The sequence below is a fragment of the Somniosus microcephalus genome, chromosome 2 (assembly GCF_052327205.1).
Source record: "Somniosus microcephalus isolate GS21.2 chromosome 2, FLI_Smic_1.0, whole genome shotgun sequence".
NCBI classification, from domain to species: domain Eukaryota; kingdom Metazoa; phylum Chordata; class Chondrichthyes; order Squaliformes; family Somniosidae; genus Somniosus; species Somniosus microcephalus.
The window spans coordinates 330,664,434-330,686,313 of NC_140988.1; the positions used below are offsets into that span (position 1 = coordinate 330,664,434).

General features: G+C 49.5%; 1 protein-coding gene across 1 annotated transcript in view; it reads left to right on the plus strand.

Annotated features, from left to right (window-relative positions):
• Positions 1 to 21,880, plus strand: part of cfap53 (cilia and flagella associated protein 53) — a 97,398-nt gene that overhangs the window by 14,591 nt on the left and 60,927 nt on the right. Inside the window, exons 2-3 of the mRNA XM_085974924.1 lie at positions 9,832 to 10,055; positions 20,140 to 20,313. Of these exons, the coding sequence (XP_085831050.1) occupies positions 9,832 to 10,055; positions 20,140 to 20,313 (398 nt within the window). The remainder of the gene's footprint in view (positions 1 to 9,831; positions 10,056 to 20,139; positions 20,314 to 21,880) is intronic.

Here is a 21,880-nt window from a genome sequence, read left to right on the forward strand (position 1 = left end):
ACCGGAGATATAGGTAACGTCTCACAGTTCGCCGTCCATTGCTGCATCCGGGAGGTCATATAGACTACAGCAGGAGAAGGGACTACATTTCCTTCCCCATCACCAGAGAGAAGCAGGACGAGCATGCATGTGGCTTTGCCAGGATAGCGGAATTCCCCATGGTGCAGGGCGACATTGACTGCACACACGTGGCTTTGCGGGCACCTCATAACAATCCTGTAATCATCAACAACCGCGAAGGCTACCACTCACTTAATGTCCAGTTGCTCTGTGACCTCAGAACGCGAATCCTCAATGTCAATGCCTGCTATCCTGGCAGCAGCCACGATGCCTTCAACCTACACCAGAATGGTGTTCCAGCACTCTTCCAGCCACCGCATCAAGCTCGCAGCTGGCTGCTCGGAGACAAGTGGTATCCGCTCTCCACCTGGCTCATGACTCCCCTCCACAACCCCAACACTCCTGCACAGCACTCATATAATGAGAGCCACGCCACCACCAGGAACAGCATTGAGCAGACCATAGGGGTGCTCAAGCAATGGCTCCGCTGCCTTGACTACTCGGGAGGAGCCCTCCAGTACTCGCCGGAGCGGGTGCCCCATTTTGTCATGGTGTGCTGCATGCTCCACAATCTGGTCATCATGAGGGCCCAGCCCTTGGCAGCAGGGATTGCGAGACCACCTCAGGAGGAGCAAGAGGGAGAAGAGGATGACGAGGAGGAGGAGGAGGAAAAGGAGCGAGGGAAGAGGCAGCCACTCAATCGGCCTTCCGGAATGGTGGTCCGTGACCACCTCATCAGAATGCGGTTCCAGTAAATTCAACACCAGATCTCTGCTGCTCACCACATCCCCACCATTCCATCCCTGTCGCAGGCCATATCACAGCGCACAGCTGAAATGAGAGACAGTACAAAATTATCCAAAGTGAATGAATAAATTTATCAATAATCAGTGAATACATCTTTAAAACAACAATATTTACTATTCACCCTTGTGCAATCCCTTAGTGCCTTGTGTTACTGTGCCTTTGCCTACTCTAGTGCTCCTACGAAGTGTTGACCCAGTGGCTGCAGCACGGCTGGTGGAAGGCTGCTGAGTGTCCGTGCGGTAGACCCCAGATGGCCTTGCAAGACGCTCTTGACCAGCTCTGGGCCTGGAAGGCCCGGCTGTAGACTGCACCACCTCAGCATGGGTGGCAGCAGACTGGGCTGGCAGGATGTCAGGCAGCAACAAGGGCAATGGTGGAGTGGCAGCGGTGGGAGCAGGAATGCTATCATCGTGAGAGAGGACAGCAGGTTCCTGCTCCGCTGATCCACTGCAACTCCCCCAGAGCAGCACCTCAGCATTCCTAGCAATCTGTTGAAGCACAGATTGCCGACCTACTGTGACACCGTGAAAGCCCCGGTCAATGGCGGTAGACTCAGCCACAATGGCAGCAGTCAGAGCTTGCGGGCATCAAGCTGAGACTGCATGAGAGTGGTCTGAGATTGAATGGCACCAACCATAGACTGTATTACAGCACTAAGACATTGCATCGCTTCCACCTGTGCTGCAATGGAAGCTGCCAGATCACCCATCACATGCGGCATCAGGTCAGGGTCGCCACAATCTCTCTGGGAGTTTACTATCCTTTCCAGACTGGAAATGATGGGCTCCATGGTGCGCGCAGAGCTTTGTGCAATGTTAGAGCCGGACTCATCCACGCTCCTTACCATTGCCGACAGGCTCTCGGGCACCCTTGCCATTGCACCTATGATCTCCGTGTGCATGCCCATCACCCTTCTTCTAAAGGCCTCCCATCGAGGTCCTCATCTGAGTCCTGCGCAGCAGAACTCGCCCTCCGAGGAGCTGGCCCCCGAGCTACCCTTTCCCCCTGGCCTTGCTGCAGCCCGCTCGTTCCCGGCGCATCACCCTGTGCAGATCCCACTACTATACTAGCTTCGCAAGAACGCGTAGTGCCAGTATCTGAGCTGGTGCCTGCGGGTGAGATATGCAGTGACGCGGTGTGTTCTTCCTCCTCCTCTTCTCCCACATTGCTCTCAACGGTGCCCTCAGGGACAGGCTGCTCCAGTCCTTGCTCATCATCTGAAAGCATAAAGGTACAAGAGACAGGTTAAGGTGAGAGGAGTGGGGCAGGAAGGGAGAAATGCATGCATACAGCATGATTAGCTGGAAAGTGCAAAAGGCTTGTGGGGTGCGGGGGAAGTGGGGTGTGAGAAGAAGGAGTAGGGATGAACATACCATTGTAGTCCCCAATGAAAGGATATTTACTAGTCCTAGCACCTTTGGGGCTACCCCGGATCAGGTGTATTTCTCAGACGTTCACTTTCAACTAAAGTTTGAGATAGCCAAATCCTAAAGACGCTTAATTGGGTCTGAAGGTCCAGGCTATCTCTCCCTAAAGGAAAGGAACAACCCGAGAATGTTACCGTCCTCCAGATAGCGCTTTTAATAAGTTTAGCTAGACTGTAACTTCCCGGATATTATGAGGGTCCAGAGAACTCCTTCAGAATTATGTAACTCTTCACCAAAGAGTGTACAGAGATTGAGTTCGCGAGTTATTGATACAGAAGACTATGTGAGACAATTCTAAAAATATATAGAGATTTATTAAAAGAACCGACTTGCAATTTACAGTTGGTGAATCAGTCAATCGCAACATTAACAGTTCTAAAAAGAAAAAAAACACGATCTTATTATTAACAGAGAATCTTACTTTTAAATCTTAACTTCGCTACAGTATTACAGTTCTTAAAGTTTTCTATACAGGATATCCATCAATATCAAATACCTTTGATCCCCAAGGTACAAAAAGTGGTAGACCACAGAGTCGCCTCTGTCGTCAAGAATCGCTTTGCCCAATTAAAGCGACTCTGATATTCCATTTGAGATTTCAGTATTTATACCCTTTTTCAGTTGTATCCCATAAGGTTTCTGCTGACCCAAGCTAATTATCCCATTCATCTTTCGGCTGACCTCTGCAATTCTTTACTGCTACATCAGCTTGTAATATTCCAGAATCTTGTCGCATCTCCCAGGTGTTGTGGGTTCACCATATAAAACAGTGTGAAGGGCAGGTTGATGCGCTATCAATTACTCATAAAAGACTGAGAGTTAAGAGAGTAACTAAAGGCTTTTATTAACAAAAGAATGAAGGTCTGCCTCGAGTGGTCGACCGGTCCAGAAATACAAAGGGCTGGGGAGCAGTCACCTTTATACTAGGACTTGTGGGAGGAGTCAGCCGAGGCATGTCCAGGCATGTACACAGTGGAATACAAACAGTGGTTTACCACATTCACCCCTTGTTTAAAATTGAGTCCGGCGGGGTGAAGTGTATTAAAAGTAAGTGTATTGGAGTCTCTCCGGAGGTCTTGTCTGCCGCTGTGATCGGCGTGGCGACGGCAGGGGTAGTGGAGCTTCTGGCGTCGAGTCCTGCGTGGGCTGTGGCACAGGCGTGTCGTCCTCGTAGATGTCGAGCGGGTCGCGGGGCCCAGGCCTGCCGTCTGCTGGGGCTGGATATCGGATCGTCGGGGGGGGTGGTAGTGAGTAGTGGGTTACTGCGGCCCCCGAGGGTGCAAGGTCTCTTATGGAGACTGTGTCCTCCCGCCCGTCCGGGTATGCAATGTAAGCATACTGGGGGTTGGCGTGGAGGAGGTCGACCCTCTCGACCAGGGGGTCCGTTTTATGGGTCCTCACGTGCCTTCTCAGTAGGACCGGCCCTGGGGACGTCAGCCATGGCGGTAGCGATGTCCCCGATGTGGACTTCCTTGGGAAGACAAACATTTTCTCATGAGGGGTGGCGTTAGTGGCAGTGCAGAGCAGTGACCGAATAGAGTGGAGCGCATCGGGGAGCACATCCTGCCAGCGGGAGGTTGGAAGGCCCCTAGACTTTAAGGCTAGCAGGGCGGCCTTCCAAACTGTCGCATTTTCTCTTTCCACCTGCCTGTTCCCCCGGGGGTTGTAACTGGTGGTCCTGCTTGTGGCAATACCCCTAGTTAGCAGGTACTACGGAGTTCGTCGCTCATAAACGATGAGCCCCGGTCGCTATGGATATAGCTGGGGAAACCGAACAGGGTGAAGAGGTCGTTCAGACATTTAATGACCGTGGCACTGGTCATGTCCGGGCAGGGGATGGCGAACGGGAAATGGGAGTACTCATCAATAATATTGAGGAAGTACACATTGCGGTCGGAGGAGGGGAGAGGCCCTTTAAAATCAACGCTCAGGCGCTCGAAGGGGCGAGTGGCTTTTATCAGGTGGGCCCTGTCTGGTCTATAAAAGTGCGGTTTGCACTCAGCGCAGACTTGGCAGTTCCTGGTCATGGTCCTGACCTCCTCAATAGAGTAAGGCAGGTTGCGGGCCTTGATGAAGTGGAAGAACCTGGTGACCCCCGGGTGGCAGAGGTCATTGTGGAGGGCCCGCAGTCTATCGATCTGCGCGCTGGCGCAGGTGCCACGCGATAGCGCATCCGGGGGTTCATTGAGCTTCCCGGGCCGGTACAAGATCTCGTAATTGTAGGTGGAAAGTTCGATTCTCCACCTCAAGATCTTGTCATTTTTGATTTTGCCCCTCTGCTTGTTGTTAAACATGAAAGCAACTGAACGTTGGTCAGTGAGCAGGGTAAATCGTTTTCCGGCCAGGTAGTGCCTCCAATGACGCACAGCCTCCACAATCGCCTGGGCCTCCTTCTCAACAGCGGAGTGTCTGGTCTCCGGGCCTTGGAGGGTTCGTGAAAAGAAGGCCACGGGTCTCCCCGCCTGATTGAGGGTAGCGGCCAGGGCAAAGTCGGACGCGTCGCTTTCCACCTGGAAGGGGATGGATTCGTCCACTGCGTGCATGGTGGCTTTGGCAATGTCTTCCTTGATACGGTGGAAGGCTAAGCGGGCCTCTGCCGTCAAGGGAAAAGAGGTGGACTTGATCAGCGGATGGGCCTTGTCCGCATAGTAGGGGACCCACTGGGCATAATAGGAGAAAAACCCTAGGCACCTCTTCAGGGCCTTGAGGCAGTGGGGCAGTGGGAGTTCCATAAGGGGACGCATCCGGTCGGGGTCGGGGCCGATGACTCCGTGTTCCACAACACAGCCAAGGATGGCGAGGCGGTTTGTGCGGAATATGCACTTCTCCTTGTTATATGTCAGGTTCAGGAGTTGGGCGATGCGGAGGAATTTTTCGAGGTTTGCGTCATGGTCCTGCAAGTCACGGCCGCAGATGGTCACATTGTCCAGATATGGGAAAGTGGCCTGCAACGCATTTTGATCTACCATCCGGTCCATCTCCCTTTGGAAGACGGAGACCCCATTGGTGACGCCAAAGGGAACCCTAAGGAAGTGGTAGAGGCGGCCGTTTGCCTCAAAGGCAGCATACTGGCGGTCCTCAGGGCGGATAGGGAGCTGGTGGTATGCTGATTTCAGGTCAATGGTCGAGAAGACGCGGTACTGCGCGATCTGGTTGACCATATCAGCTATGCGGGGGAGTGGGTAGGCGTCCAGCAGGGTGTAGCGATTTATTGTCTGGCTGTAGTCGATGACCAGGCGCTGCTTCTCGCCGGTCTTAACGACCACAACCTGGGCTCGCCAGGGGCTGGTGCTGCCCTCAATAATCCCTTCCTTCAGGAGCCGCTCCACTTCGGTTTTAATGAAAACCCTGTCCCCGGCACTGTATCGCCTGCTCTTTGTGGCGATGGGCTTACAGCCGGGGGTGAGGTTAGCAAACAGTGGGGGGGGGGGGGTGACTCTGAGTGTGGAGAGGTTGCACCTGGTGCGCGGCGGGCAATTTGGGAGCTGCTGGCTGCGGACTGTGAGTGGGGGTAGGGGTCCACCGTACGCCATCGTAACACTTTTAAGATGGCACTGAAAATCTAACCCCAGCAGGACGGCAGCGCAGAGGTCGGGCAGGACCAGAAGTTTAAAATGATCGTACACGGTCCCGTCTACTACGAGTATCACTACGCAGTAGCCGCCGATGTCCGCCGACTGGGACTCGGAGGCCATAGAAATCCGCTGGTGCGCAGGCAGGACTGGGAGAGAGCAACGCCGCACCGTGTCGGGGTGGATGAAGCTCTCCGTGCTCCCAGAGTCAAAAAGGCAGATTGTATCGTGGCCATTTAACTTAATGTCCATTGTGGAACTGGCCAGCTGGTGCGGTCTCGCTTGGTCCAGTGTAACGGATGCCAGCGTAGGGGTCGGTGTGTCGCTGCGGGTATCAGATGAGGCGGTGTTGGGGGCCTGCTGCGTTCCGGCTGTCGTCCAAGATGGCGGCGTCCATGATCCCCATGTGGCTGGAGGCGTCCAAAATGGCTGCTGTACCGGTGGTTCGCACATGGCCGGGGAGGCCCAAGATGGCGGCCCGCATGGCCCACACGCGGCGCTGCTGGGGTTCGGGGTGGCTTTGGCCCTGCAGACGTTAGCGTAGTGTCCCTTCTTCCCGCAGCCCGCGCAGATCACGTTTTTCGCCGGGCAGCGCGCTCTGGGGTGTTTTGCCTGGCCACAGAAGTAGCATTTCTGGCCTTGGGGCACTGGTGTCTGGCCTTGGGACACTGCTGCGGTAGTTGGGCCGTTGCTGGGGTGTGGCTGGGGTGGCACGGCGCTATGAGGCGGTCCTACCGTGTCCCAGGCTGTCATTCCCCGCGGCGTCCACGGTGCAGAGGAGTAGGCATCCATGCCCCGGTAGGCTGCATCCAATGATAGTGCGAGTTCAGAGGCCTTGTTGAGGTCGAGGTCACTCTGCTCCAACAGTCGCTGTCGGGTGTAATTGGATCTGTGGCCCGCTACAAAAGCGTCCCGGATAAGTTCCTCTGTGTACACGGCGGCCTTTACATCCTTACAACCACAGGCCCGGCCAAGCACAGACAGTGCCTGAAGGTATTCCACGGTCGATTCCCCAGGTTGTTGTTTACGACTCCCCAGAAGGTGCCTGGCGTACACTTCGTTCACTGGGCGCGTGTACTGGTCCTTGAGGAGCTTGATAGCGTCCGCGTACGAGGTCGCGTCTTGGATGACCGAGTACACTCGGTGGTTCACTTTGGAGGTCAGGACATCCAGTTTGTCCTCGTCCGATTTGATTGCTGCGGAGGCGGTCAGGAATTTTTCGAAACACTTAAGCCAGTGAGTAAACTTGGTGGATGAGTCCGCCTCCCGATGATCTAAGTCCAGGCATGCTGGTGTGAGGATCTTCTCCATTATAAAAATTTTGTTAATAAAATTGTTGCGCTATCAATTACTCATAAAAGACTGAGAGTTAAGAGAGTAACTAAAGGCTTTTATTAACAAAAGAATGAAGGTCTGCCTCGAGTGGTCGACCGATCCAGAAATACAAAGGGCTGGGGAGCAGTCACCTTTATACTAGGACTTGTGGGAGGAGTCAGCCGAGGCATGTCCAGGCATGTACACAGTGGAATACAAACAGTGGTTTACCACACAGGTGTCCCTTATTTTATGTCATCTTTACGAGGGCAGATGTTCCTTATCTTATGTGCCATCTTTACCAAGTTTATATTAAAAAACCTTATCCAGGGTGGACCATTGTTTTTGTTCCCAGAAGTCAGCCACTCGGAGCCATGCACCTCTGTTTCAATAAGGTTATTTATTCAGGGTCAACAACTTGTCCTGTTTCAATAAGGCCAGAATTCTTTCATAAGATAATGTATTTTTCTAAGTAGATAATATGGCTTATTCCTTCACACCAAGGGGGTCAATGTCACCAGTGGCCACGGCGCCCACCAGCTGGCACCCAATAATCACCAGCACTCTATTTTCCAGCGCAGACATTAGTTGGGTTTTGGCTTCTCCCCCGCCTGTGCACTCCTGCTCCCTCATGTTGTGAGCCACCTTGGCCTGCAAGCGAAAGGGAAGTGTGTGAGTGAGTGTGGAACAATGTGTTTGGGTGATGTGCCTGCCATAGTTGAATAGCTGTTGTGTGCAAGGTGTGAGACGTGGGTATGTGTTGGTAGGTGAGTGCTGGGAGTGTGGTGCTTTGGCCAGTGTGTGCAGACTGTGATTCAGATGGTGGTATGTAGCATTTATTGAGGCATTGACTCACCCTGACCACCCGAGTGATGTTGTTAAATTTCTTCTTGCACTGTTAATGGGTCCTGGGGACCACAGTGCTGCCCAAGACTTGTGGCGAGGGTCTCCTACCACTAGAGCACCACCCTCCATCTCTCCACAGCGGACACCAACTCCTCCAATGCTTAGTCTGAAAATCTGCGGGCTCTCTCCCCGAGGTGTGGATTTGTCATGAGTACAGCTGGTTGAGTCGTCTGGCTCCTTGGACTTGACCTGCTCCTGCTTGCTGACCACAGGTTCACAGGCAGCAATGCTGAGAATGAGGTTCTGCAGCATCAATGAACCTCCCCTTTAAGAACTGGACAGAGCCTGTGGCAATAATGACTTGCGATTAGACTGTACCTGATATTGGTTAGCACTTTGAGTGTACTCTTTTGATGCACACTTAAAACAAATAGACTGTAACTAATATAACTTTAAAAGAACCTTAACAAATTAAATTAAAATTGTGTTGGCCGGGGTGATGATGCACTCCAATCCCCGCGACGCCCACCGGTCACAGAAGGCCTCAAGCGTGCGCTTTGAGTGTCATGCCACTGAGCTAGGTCGTTAGCGCTTGATTTAGTGCTCCCATCCTTTCTTTGAGCGATGACAATGAATTTTGCGTGAAGCGAGATTCTTTAAACTGTAGCTCATCCAAAATTCTGCTGCCCATATTCCATCACTCACTAGGTCCTGTTCTCCCATCACTCTTGTGCTTGCTCATCTACATTGACTCCCAGTCCCCCAGTGCCTGCAACTTAAAATTCTCATTCTTGTTTTTAAATTCCTTTACGGCCTCACCCCTCCCTAGCTATATAGCCTCCTCTTGTCTTAAAATATCCTCAGAAGTCTCCTCCGGCTCTAGCCTCTTGTGCCATTCCCTCTCTAAACCCAACTGCCTCTCCATTTCCTGCTACTCCTTTAAGACCCTCCTTAAAACCCACCTCTTTGACCTAATATCTCCTTCTTTGGCTCGGCATTCATTTTTGTCTGATTACGGTTCTGTGAAATACCTTGGGGTGTGTTCTATGCTAAAAGTGCTATATATGCAAGTTGTCATTGCTGTTGTTCAGTAAAGGGGAAGGAATCATCATCTTTGAGTTAGGTTTCAGTCAGGCCAGGATGTCAATTAAGCCATCCAGAATGTCATTGTAGATTGTGAAGGCTTTGTTTGCAAAGGATTGAATGCGCGGGACATAGAACATGTCAGAGGGTGAATATCCACCGGGAGTGGAGGAGGCCATGAGAAATTGTTAGAGAGGTTAGTCTCTTGCAAGTGAATTGTTTGAGATAGTCATTGGGAGAGAAGTACAAGGCAGTCAGGGTTGCTGATGTAGGACAATCAATACTGCAGTGGACATGGCAGAGACCATGGCTGGAGTAAAGGGAGGCTGTGGGCATGTCCAGGAGGGACTTGAACCGTGACATGGAAGTGGCATTGAGTGTTGAGGAACATTATGCAGAAGGTTGAAAATAGAGAAAGGATTATGGATAGCAGAGGCTGGGGTGATAGCACTTGAGGAGGACAGCAGAAAAGCTTCAGCCTGGGATGGCAGCCAGTATCTCATATAAATTGTCGTAGCTTCAGATTACACCAGCAGGATGCAGAAGTAACTGAACAGGGCTAAATTCAAACCAAGTCCCTAAAGGGGAATAACTTTGTGTTACTAACCCCTCTAATCCCTCAGTCATAATTTGTTTTTTTTTTGGTGGTGCGGGAAGTGGAAAGTAACTTTGTGACGAATTTTCAAATGATACTTTGTTTTTATAAATTTTGTCTTTGGCAGATAGCAAGACCTACAGGTAGCAGCACATACGCAGATATGCTGAAACAGGTCGAACTGGATTTAATTTGTGAAGAATACGGAAACTTTGTAAAGGAGCACAAAGCGCTCAGCATTAGGAATTATACTGAGATGGAAGAAGTACGGAAAAAAATATGCACCATCAAACATAGGCTCAAAGAGGCTATGGTGTTTTACAAAGACGGCATTGAAGAAAGGAGAGAAAGGTAAATCAAATTATAGTAGCGCTAAATGGTTTTTGAGTTAGCACCAGCTTAGGCACTGTGGCTGGTGGACTTCTCTGATGATATGAACATAGTTCTCAGTTATTCTAGTGCAACATTTAAATCTGGAGGCGGGTCGGGAGCGGGGTGGTGGGGGGCTAGAAAGTGGTTTGGAAACTCAGGAGAACGAGTTTCTTGCAGGCTGTGCTGAATTTAACAGCAGGGCCTGATTAGCATTTGAAAGCTCTATTTCCCGCCTGCAGCTAGCCAGGCCCCAGCCCACCCATGTTTTGGGGTTAAAATTCCCCTATAAGCCCAGAATTTGCTGGGGCAGGGTATATCACGGCTTGCCTCATGAGTTGGATTTTTTTCCTCACCCTTCAGCTCGAAAATTTTTGAGCCACAAATTGCTGGAAGTGCGAGCTGATTACGGCATGGCATGGTCAGCGGAGCACCTGGGACCTTGGTGAACCATCAGTCCACCTCCTTAACCAATGAGATTTAATGATAGAGAAAGAAACCGAGGAACAACGGAGAAGGAAATAGGGTGAATTAGAGTCATAGGGCAGGATTTTCATTGGGCCGTGGAGGCGGGATTGGAGGCGTGTGGGGGGTTAAAATTGCAAAAACTGGCGTGCGGGCCCAACCCCGCCTCCAAGCAATTTTCATTAATTCGTGTCTAATGGTCCCGTCTCCGTCCCGCCTCCAAGAGGCGGGATAGGCCGTTAAGGCCCTTAACAAGCACTAAATTGCCTCTATAATACCATTTTGAAAGGCCTTTGCGATTTTAACCCTTCTCCCACGTGAAACATGCCTGTTCTGAAACACGACGGTGAAACCTGGCGGGAGCACAATTGGATTGCTGACTATCAGCTGCAGCTCAACTATTAAAGAGGAGATTTGATCAGCCATCATTTGCAGGTGGCAGAACTTTGTAGTCTCAGGTCTGGGGGAACTTTTAGAAGGCATAACCACAGCTGTGGAAGTTTGGAGCTTGACACCCATCTCCAGTGTGACCTCCTGGGAAACCCCTCTCGCCACCCTCACTGAGCGCTTCCTCAACTGAGGCATATACCAGAAGCATGGGAACCATTTATTTCCTTCCCTTCTGGACATTAGATGAGGACGAACACCAGCCGCGGCACCAGCAGAACCAGGAACAACAGCAGCAGCAGCACCAACAGCAGCAGCAACAACAGGAGCGCCAAGCTGCTGCTCACCCACCTGAAGCTGCACAGGCCAGAAGGGGCCAGTGCATGGAAGCCCGTCGGCGCAGGAGATACCCCCCAAACAGGGTCTACAGACACAGGGTCAGCTACCTCAACATGTCTGAGCAGCAGTGCCAAAGGCGGCTCCGACTTTCGCGAGAGGTAGTGAATGACATCTGCACAATGCTGCAACAACACCTGCAGGCCAGAGGACCAGGTGGACAACCATTACCAGTGGCCGTCACAGTCACCACCGCACTCAACTTTTTTGCCTCAGGCTCATTCCAGGGATCAGCAGCAGACATTAGCGGCATCTCCCAGGCGGCCGCACACACTTGTATCATGCAGGTAACCGATGCCCTCTTTGCCATCGTGCACAATCACATCCATTTCACCAAGGATCAAGCAAGTGTCACGGCGCGTGCGGTTGGATTAGTTAATCTGGCAGGCTTTCCAAGGGTGCAGGGCGTCGTTGACTGCACACATGTGGCCCTTAAGGCACCCCATCACAATCCAGCTATTTTTGTCAACCACAAGGGCTTCCACTCCCTTAACGTTCAGCTAGTGTGTGACCACAAGAAGGAAATTTTGCATGTTTGTGCCAAGTACCCTGGCAGTTGCCATGACTCCTTCATACTGTGCCAGTCTAGTGTGCCTCCACTATTGAGTCCGCCAGATCAACTTAACGGATGGTTACTTGGAGACAAGGGCTATCCTCTGAAGACGTGGCTAATGACGCCATTGAGGAGACCAACGAAGCTGAGGAGAGCTACAACTCCAGCCACATGTCCACCAGAGCCATAATCGAGCAAACCATTGGTTTGCTGAAGATGCGCTTCAGATGCCTGGATAGATCAGGTGGAGCCCTGCAGTACTCAGCAGCCAGGGTCTCCAGAACCGTCGAGGTTTGCTGTGCACTTCACAACATGGCACAGCGTCATGGCTTGCAGATTCCTGAGGACCAAGTGGCTCGTCACATATGCTCCTCAGATGAGGAGGAGGAGGAGAGCGAAACGAACATCTTGCAGAGGCCCATCAACCAGTGGCAGTAGTACGCGCGAACATTGCTGCCCGGGATGCAAGGAACGCACGCATCTTGGCCAGATTTGCTTAGCCTAGCCAATCAAGCACTTTTGCCTTGCAGCTTCTTACCTGAGCATCGACAATGGCCAAGGACCAGTGGATTCCTAGCAATTTGACCACCATACTGACAATTGCAAGTAATCCTAAGCCCTCAATGTGAAAGTCCCATTGGCAAAATGACACATGCCAAAACTACAGCAGTAGCCATCAGATTTTTTATTTACATTATTCATCTGATGGTTTTTTCACAGAAAGCATCAAATTTCACCCAAGTGACTACCCTTGTGACTATTTGTGCAGTATCTTTCTCTTACGCGTGCTCCTACGTGGTGCTTCCCCTGTGGCTTCAGCAGATGTGGAGGCCCCTTGCACACTTTCCTGCTGCTCCTGTCTCGATACCTTTGGCGGGCGTCCTCTGGGGTTGCGAACCTGTGAGGGCTCGGCAACAGTCTGCTGCTCCTGTGGCTGTGCAGGGGTTGAGATGCCGATCTCAGATAGGTGTGGACTCTGGTGGGGCTCTGACCGAGGATTCTGCAGAGGCATAGAAGTGTGAGCGCTTGGAGAGGAACCCCCACTTCCTTGATGTCTGCCACCAACTTCCCTCTCATGGGTCAGGTCCCCCTCAGCGCTTGCAAGTGGCTTGAGAGCACCTTGCTGCACATCAGGGGGGCCATGGGGACCCTCATCTGCACTGGCAGTCCTACTCAGAAGGACTTCCATGAAGGTTTGGTTTCTCTGTTCAATAGATGACCATCGCTCCTCCAGAGATGTCATTCTATTCTGAACACTCATCATGTTTTCTGCACTCTGGCGACTTATCACCTCCATGGAGGTTGCCATCCTTTCCATGGTGATGCGTTCATGCGCCAGTGACTCCACAAAAGCTCTGCTCATGTTCGCTTTGAACTCCTCCATTCGCTCCACACTCGCAGCGACCCTGGAGACAAAACCTGCCAGAGACTCCTGCATCTGTTCCTGGCGTTCCAGCACCGCTGATCTTATGGATGGACCCAGAGGCAGAGGGTCGACATGCAGCTGAGCCGAGCTGGCAGAGTCCTGCGCCCTCCGACTAGGACTCTCCACTGCTGTCCCTGTCTCCACAATCTGCTGATGCTCACTTGTGAGCTGCGATACACCAGGTGACAACACTACTCTATGTCCCGAAGGTCCCACCGAGGTGTGAGTGTCTGCGCTGGTGCTGGGTGCGCTGAATTCTGCTGACGCTGTGCCCTCAGAGGTTGCAGCTTCCTCTGAGGAGTCTTGAGGCTCATGCTGTTCCTCCTGGCTAGTGGGGACGGGCGCTTGCGATGGTCCTGTGGGGGAGTAAAGGAAAGAGTCAGAGATGTGATGTCAATGTTACATGCACATTGCATATTGCAGATGATCATTAGTCCATCTGTTAGAGCTTCAGAATCATGCAATGTCAATGAGAGAGATGGAAAACTATTCTGTCACCAGCTTGCTGTGATGCACCCCTCTGTCCGTCCCCCACTTGCGCATCTTCCTCCACTCCTACGATCTCCAGGACCGCCTCCTCCCAGGGGGTGAGGTGGGCTACTGAGGGTGGCCCTCCTCCTGTCCTCGCTCTTTCTCGCTTATTGTGAGCTCTCTTTCCCTGCAATGAGGGAGACAAGTGGAGGTTCAGTGAGAATGAAGGAGTGAGCGTAGAGATTGCATAGCATAGATACTTAAAAGGAGACAAAGATGGAGTGAGGTGGCAAGACCAAGGGCCCTCCCTGTGTGTTGTCGGTTGTTTTCATAGTATCACAGTGATAGGGAGTGTGAGGGCTGCATAGTCAAATAGTTAGGTGAATGTGAGCATAGAGAGAGAGGGAATGGGTAAGGGTGCATGGATGTCAGTGTCAAGTGGGATGTGGAGGAAGAGATTGCTAAAGCTGAGCGCTGGTGAGGAAAGGCAATGGGGATCAGATTGAGGATGATGGGAAATTCATACTCACTTTTCCAGTGCGCAGAAGGTCATGAAATCTCTTCCTGCATTGAATCCAGGTTCTGCGGGTTACTGATAATGAGTTGACCTCCTCTGCCACCTGGCTCCACACAGCCTTGGTCTGCTGGGGAGGCTTCTTCCTCCCTGATGAAGGGAAGAGCACCTCTTTATGGGCTCTTGCTCCCTCAACTAAAGCCTGCAAGGCAACGTCATCAAACCTCGGAGTAGCCCTAGGCCTCTGGCTGGCCATTCTTCCTCCAGGTCCCTGTAGCATGAAAGGCCAAAAGGTTGGCAGTCTGCAGAAGAAGCAAGGCTTGTTGCAGACCTTAAATGCAGCAGCAATGATGACGTCATCGGAGGCGACTTTCAGACTGGAAAAACTCATTTGCCATGGGTTCCCACACGTTGGAACTCAATTGGCCAATTAAGTTAAAATTGCATCAATCTCCCACATCGATTTAGATTCGGGTGAGTAACACGAAATGCTGATTACACGACCCCAGCCCGCCCCTGAATTAAAATCTAGCCCATAGAATCAAACAATAATAGAAATTTATGGCACAGAAGGAGGCCATTCGGCCTATCATGTCTGTGCCGGCCGAAAAAACGCTATCCAGCCTAATCCCACTTTCCAGCTCTTGGTCTGTAGCCCCGTAGGTTGCAGCACTTCAAGTGCATATCCAAGCACTTTTTAAAGGTGATTAGAGATTCTACTTCTACCACCCTTTCAGGTAGTGAGTTCCAGACCCCCACCACCCTCTGGGTGAAAAGATTTCTCCTCATTTCCCCTCTAATCCTTCCAACAATTACTTTAAATCTATGCCCCCTGGTTATTGACCTCTCTGCGAAGGGAAATAGTTCCTTTCTATCCACTCTATCAAGTCCCCTCATAATTTTATACCCCTCAATCAAGTTTACCTTCAGCCTCCTCTGTTCCAAAGATACGGAAAGAGAAATAAAGAGAGGGAAAGAAAGATAAGATTAAGAGAGAGAGAAAAATGAGATAGAAGGAAAATTAAGAAAAAAATTGTAACATTTTAAATTTTCAACTGTAAACCTCTGGGTACAATTTACTACCTGCAGACTCCACAGTTTCAATTGTTCCCTTTCTGGGCTGGAGAGGCTGATTGGCATTGCAGGAAAATAAATCTCGTCGGTAAAAGGGTCCTTACATAGTTAAGTACCAGCCCTAAATTTTTTTGGCGAGTTTAATTTGATTTAACAGCGCAAATTCAGCAATTACTTGAAACTCATGGGGAGTTTGATGGCGAGCTGCCGTCTTTGCGAGGCTAACGGCAGGGCCGTGCAAATCCTTCAGCAATTTTTGTCGATTCGCAACTCGCAGTTTAACTCTTCCTCGCTACAAATTGCTGGGCTATTTACACACTGACGTAATAAAACTCACTACGCACTTGGTTTGAGCATAAAGCAAGGCTTTAATCAACTTGTTTCAGAACATGGAGGTCTAGTCACTCAGAGGGTGGTAGGTCTGTGGAATTTGCTGCCCCAGAGAGCTGTGGAAGCTACATCATTAAATAAATTTAAAACAGAAATAGACAGTTTCCTGGAAGTAAAGGGAATTAGGGGTTACGGGGAGCGGGCAGGAAATCGGACATGAGTCTAGGTTCAGATCGGTCATGGCCCTGTGGGTGGCGGAGCGGGCCCAGGAGCCGTGTAGCCTGGTCCTGCTCCTACTTCTTGTGTTCTAATTCTGTGTTAGATTTCGGGAGATGGTTCTATTCACAGGGATTAGTGGAGACCTCGGGAACAGGCTGCCAGCTAGGAGTCCTTCAAGAGTAAATTGGGCCTTTTTCTGGCTGGGGTGGAAGATCACCTCTTACAGAAGGTAAGTACTGCAGGATATACAGGGACAGAGTGATCTCCTGGACGAGTTTCGATCGCCTAGATGGGTCGGAGAGGAATTTCCCAGATTTTTTCTCCCAAATTGGCCATTGGGTTTTTTATCTGGTTTTTCGCCTCTCCCAGGAGATCACATGGGTTTGGGTGGGATGGAGAGTGAAAGTAGATTTGAGGTTAGGATCAGATCAGCCATGATCTTATTGAATGGCGGAGCAGGCTCGAGGGGCCGATTGGCCTACTCCTGCTCCTATTTCTTATGTTCTTATGTTCTTATGTTGTACGTCACTAGTACCTTGTCTTACAAAATGTCCCTGGAAAGCTGGGGCCGACGCCCGAGTATTTATACTCCTTGGACGGTGCCACCAGCTGGCCATCCAGTGTTATTTCACGAGTAGTTTCTTGATGAATGATGAGATTTATAACACACACTATTTACGCTTTAAATTCGGCGTTATTTTCCCAGCAAATTCTGGGCTATTGACTAGGAAGGCTTTCATGTTTGATTGCTTGTTTATGCTATATTAGATGATTGCATCGAGGGTGAGTACAATTGGTTTCAGTACACTGGGAATAAGAAGATGAACAAAATCAGCTAGAATTCCTGCTTCACCACATAATCTCGGCTGATACTTCAGTGCAGTACTGACCCCACCTGCCTTCTCAGCTGAGTGCACAAGACCCTATGACATTATTCGAAGAAGGGCAGGGTTTAAAGAGAGGTAAGCAGCCAGTGGAGACCTTATGGGTTGAATTACGAAATAGGAAAGGATCTAAGACTGTAGTGGGAGTTGTGAATAGGCCCCCTGGTAGTAGCTGTGAAGTGCTAGGTTGTATAAATGCAGAGATTAGACAAGCGTGTAGTAAAGGCAGAGTGGTTTTAATGGGGGATTTTAACTTTCATATAGATTGGGAAAAGCAGACTAGCACCTGTCTGAAAGGTAGTGAATTTCTTGAGTGTGTCCAGGATAGTTTTCTACAACAATATGTCCTAGAGGCAACAAGAGGGCAAGCCATATTAGATTTAGTAATGAGTAATGAGCCAGATTTAGTTAACAGCCTAACTGTGCGTGAACGTTTATCCAATAGCGATCATAACATGATTGAGTTCAACGTAGTGTTTGAAAGGGAGAAACGTGAAACAGCTACTAAGATTCTAGACTTGGGTAAGGCTGACTTCAACGGGATGAGGCAGAGACTGTCCACAGTAAACTGGGCAAATCTGTTAATGGGTAAAAAGACAGAAGATCAGTGGGAGATGTTTAAAGAAGAATTTAACGTGATACAGAACCAGTTTATACCTCTAAGGGAAAGAGCTCTACTTGCCAAAAAAAACAGCCATGGACAACTAAAGAGGTAAAGGACAGCATCAAACTAAAGGAAAGGGCATACAAAAATGCAAACTATAGTACAGATCCTGGTGAATGGGAAAGATACAAACAACAGCAAAGGGTCACAAAACAGATAGTAAGAGCTACAAAAAGAGAGTATAAAAAGAAACTTGCAAGGGATATCAAAATCAATGCAAAGAATTTTTACAGTTACATTAGGAAAAAGAGAGTGGTCAGGAGCAATGTTGGCCCCTTAAAAACTGGAAGTGGCAATATTATCAATGACAATGGGGAAATGGCAGACATGTTGAATAATTACTTTGCATCAGTATTTACAGTAGAAGAAGAGGATAGCAAGCTGGAAATCCCAAAGAAACTAATATTGAATCGGGGACAGGGACCCAATAAAATTAATGTAAGTAAAATAACAGTAATGAAGAAAATAATGGCACGAAAGAGTGACAAATCCCCAAGGCCAGATGGTTTCCATCCCAGGGTTTTAAAGGTAAGCATATTGCAGATGCCCTAACTATAATCTTCCAAAGTTCTCTAGATTCAGGAATCGTCCCTTTAGATTGGAAAATTACGCATGTCACTCCACTTTTTAAGAATGGCGAGAGAGGCAAACCAGGGAATTATAGACCAGTTAGCCTAACATCTGTTGTGGGGAAATTGCTAGGGGGAAAAATTCAGTTGCTTTGCGCAAAGCAAATAGCGCCCGGGCGCGGCGCCGCCAACGCCTCCCGCGCAGTGCCCCACTCGCGCCCTGGCTGCGATCTTCTGTAGCGCCCCCTGACTTACCGCTGGATGCTATGTCCGATGGGGTCAGGGGGGCCTAGCTGCAGCCGGGGCGGCGCTAATCTAGAGGACTAGAGTACAAGAGTATAAAAGTTATGCTGCAGCTGTACAAAACCCTGGTTAGACCACTTCTGGAGTACTGTGAGCAATTCTGGGCACCACACCTTAGGAAGGATATATTGGCCTTGGAGAGAGTGTTCCATTAGCAGCGTAGGTTTACCAGAATGATACCTGGACTTCAAGGGTTAAGTTACGAGGAGAGATTACACAAATTAGGGTTGTATTCCCTAGAATTTAGAAGGTTAAGGGGTGATCTGATTGAAGTTTTCAGGATATTAAGGGGAACAGATAGGGTAGATAGAAACTATTTCCGCTGGTTGGGGATTCTTGGAGTAGAGGGCATAGTCTAAAAATTAGAGCCAGACCTTTCAGGAGTGAAATTAGGAAACACTTCTACACACAAAAGGTGGTAAAAGTTTGGAACTCTCTTCCGCAAATTGCAATTGATGCTAGATCAATTGTTAATTTTAAATCGGAGATTGATAGCTTTTTGTTAACCAAAGGTATTAAGGGATATGGGTCAAAGGCGGGTATATGGAGTTAGGTCACAGATCAGCCATGATCTCATTGAATGGTGGAACAGGCTCGAGGGGCTGAATGGCCTACTCATGTTCCGATGTTTGTATGTACAGGAAACTTTTGATTTACCGGCACCTAAATAACCGGAAATCTCGGTTAACCGGCAAAATTCAGGAGTAGGTTAAGGTAAGTTTTATTACTTGCCTTCCTCTATCTGTTGCTGTGCAAGGGTGTGGCTGCAGCTGTTGCTAAGCTACAGATACGCTTGGAACTTGTGGCCATTGTTCTGAAGCAAGCAACAGGGTTTGTTGCTTTATACGGAGCTCTCAGCTCCGTATCTTTTACTATAGCTTTCGGTTATCCGGAATTTTTGATGAACCGGCACCACGTCGGTCCCGTCGGTGCCAGATAAAAAAAAGTTTCCTGTAACTGGTTTTAAGCGAGCACAGAGACAGGAAAGGTGGGGAGGGGAGGAAAGAACAAGAGGAAGGTCTGTGATAGTGTGGAAGGCAGGAGTAATTTAAATTATAAAAGGGATAATGGTGCAAGGCAAAAGGGGACAAGTAAAGAAACCCAAGATGGGTCTACAAAAGCTGTAAATTGCAACAGCAGAATCAGTACCAGCAGCTGCTGTCCGAAAAAATGGGAGCAGCTGTTATGATCTGAAATTGTTGAACTCGATGCGCAAGAGGCCAGGATTGGAGGAGCACAGAGATCTTGGAGGGTTGTAGGGAAGGAGGAGGTTACAGAGTTAGGGAGGGGTGAGCAATGTTCCTTCTAAGCTATGCTTTGTTGTGTGCCGCTTGTTTATTTCAATGCTTGGTCCCTTTAAATTTCTGTGCCGGCGCAGGATTGCCAACGCAAAGGTTTGTGAGGTAACTTGCAGATTACTGCACGGCTGCATACGCGCGCAGCTTAGAAGGAACATTGGGGGTGAGGTCATGGAGAGATTTGAAAACAAGAATCAGAATTTTAAAATTGAGGCGTTGCCAGACTGGGAGCTAATGTAGTTCAGCAAGCCTACCAGCACCTTAAACATTCACTCCCTCCACCTCCAGCGCAACGTGGCTGTAGTGTACCATCTTACTTTACTTAATTAACTTTACTTAATTCAACTTACATTTGTTTTTAGCACAAAAAATGACTTTGCATTATAGTAGGCTATGTATGGATGTAAAGCTGTTCATTCATGGATAGATTCTCCCAGTGTGGAATCTTTCTTCAATCGCACTTGTAATGGTCAATAACTGCCCTTAAATGTAATTTTGTTTTAATCATTTGAGGCTGCGAGATCTTCTGGAAGCTGAAGAGAAGGAATACATGAGCCAACTGCCCTTTTTGGGGGAAACACCTTTAGAGCGACAAGCAAAAATGAGAGAGCATGTAAAATACCTGAAGGTAAAAAAGGAGCAGGAACGACAAAAACTGGTTGCAGACAAGCTTGATCAGCAATTCAGGTAACCATTTATATTGGACGGAACATATTGAATTGTAATATGGGGCATGTCCCTTATGCCAGGAGCACCAGGGATGCAATGTGGGGCACCAGCAGCCAGTAAAGGGTTGTGCACTGGGAACTTTACAGGCCGATGGGAGAGACACAATGAGAGGGCACTGGGGAAAGGGAGGGGCAAAGACAGAGGTGCCCAAATTAAAAAAAATATTTACACATGACCTCTCCTTCAATACTCATTCCAAATGTGCGCTGTGTGGCTGGAGCACTGATAGGGTGGATACCTCATTTTACTACAACACAGTGGCCTAGAAAAGTTTACACACCTTATAGGAACGGTAGCGTAGTGGCAATGTCACTGGGCTAGTACTCCAGCAGGCCTGGACTAATGATCCCAGAGATTTAAGTTCAAATCCTACCATAGCAACTGGGGAATTTAAATAAATCTGGAATAAAAAAGCTAGTATCAGTAATGGTAACCATGAAACTATCGGATTGTTGCTAAAAACCCATCTGCTTCACTAGCGTCCTTTAGAGAAGGCAATCTGCTGACAAAGGAGCTGAATTTGTGAGGTGAGGTGAGAGTGATTGCCCTTGACATCAAGGCAGCATTTGACCGAGTGTGACATCAAGGAGCCCTAGTGAAATGGGAATTGGGGGGGAAACCCTCCACTGGCTGGAGTCATACTTAGCACAAAGGAAGATTGACGGTCAATCATCACAGCCCCAAGCCATCACTGCAGGATGTTCCTCAGGGCAGTATCCGAGGCCCAACCATCTTCAGCTGCTTCATTAATGACCAACATAAGGTCAGAAATGCAGATGTTGGTTGATGACTGCACAGTGTACAGCAGCTCTCTCAGATAATGAAGCAATCCATGCCTGCATGCAACAAGACCTGGATGACATTCAGGCTTGGGCTGATAAGTGTCAGGTATCATTTGTGTCACAGAAGTGCCAGGCATTGACTATCTCCAACAAGTGAGAGTCTAAACACCACCCCTTGACATTCAACGGCATTACCGTCGCCGAATCCCTCACCCTCACGATCAACATCCTGGGGTTACCATTGACCAGAAACTTAACTGGACCAGCCACATAAATACTGTGGCAACAAGAGCAGGTCAGAGGCTAGGTGTTCTGCGGCGAGTATCTCACCTCCTGACTCCCCAAAGCATTTCCACCATCTACAAGGCACAAGTAAGGAGTGTGATGGAATACTCTCCACTTGCCTGGATGAGTGCAGCTCCAACAACACGCAAGAAGCTCGACACCATCCAGGACAAAGCAGCCTGCTTGATTGGCACCCCATCCACCACCTTAAACATTCACTCCCTCCACCACTGGCGGACCGTGGCTGCAGTGTGTACCATCTACAAGATGCACTGCAGCAACTCGCCAAGGCTTCTTCGAGCAACACCTCTTAAACCCGCGCCCTCTTCCACCTAGAAGGACAAAGACAAGGGCAGCAGGCACCTTCCCCTCCAAGTCACATCCTTCATCGTCGCTGGGTCAAAATCCTGGAACTCCCTACCTAATAGCTCTGTGGGAGTACCTTCACCACCACCTTC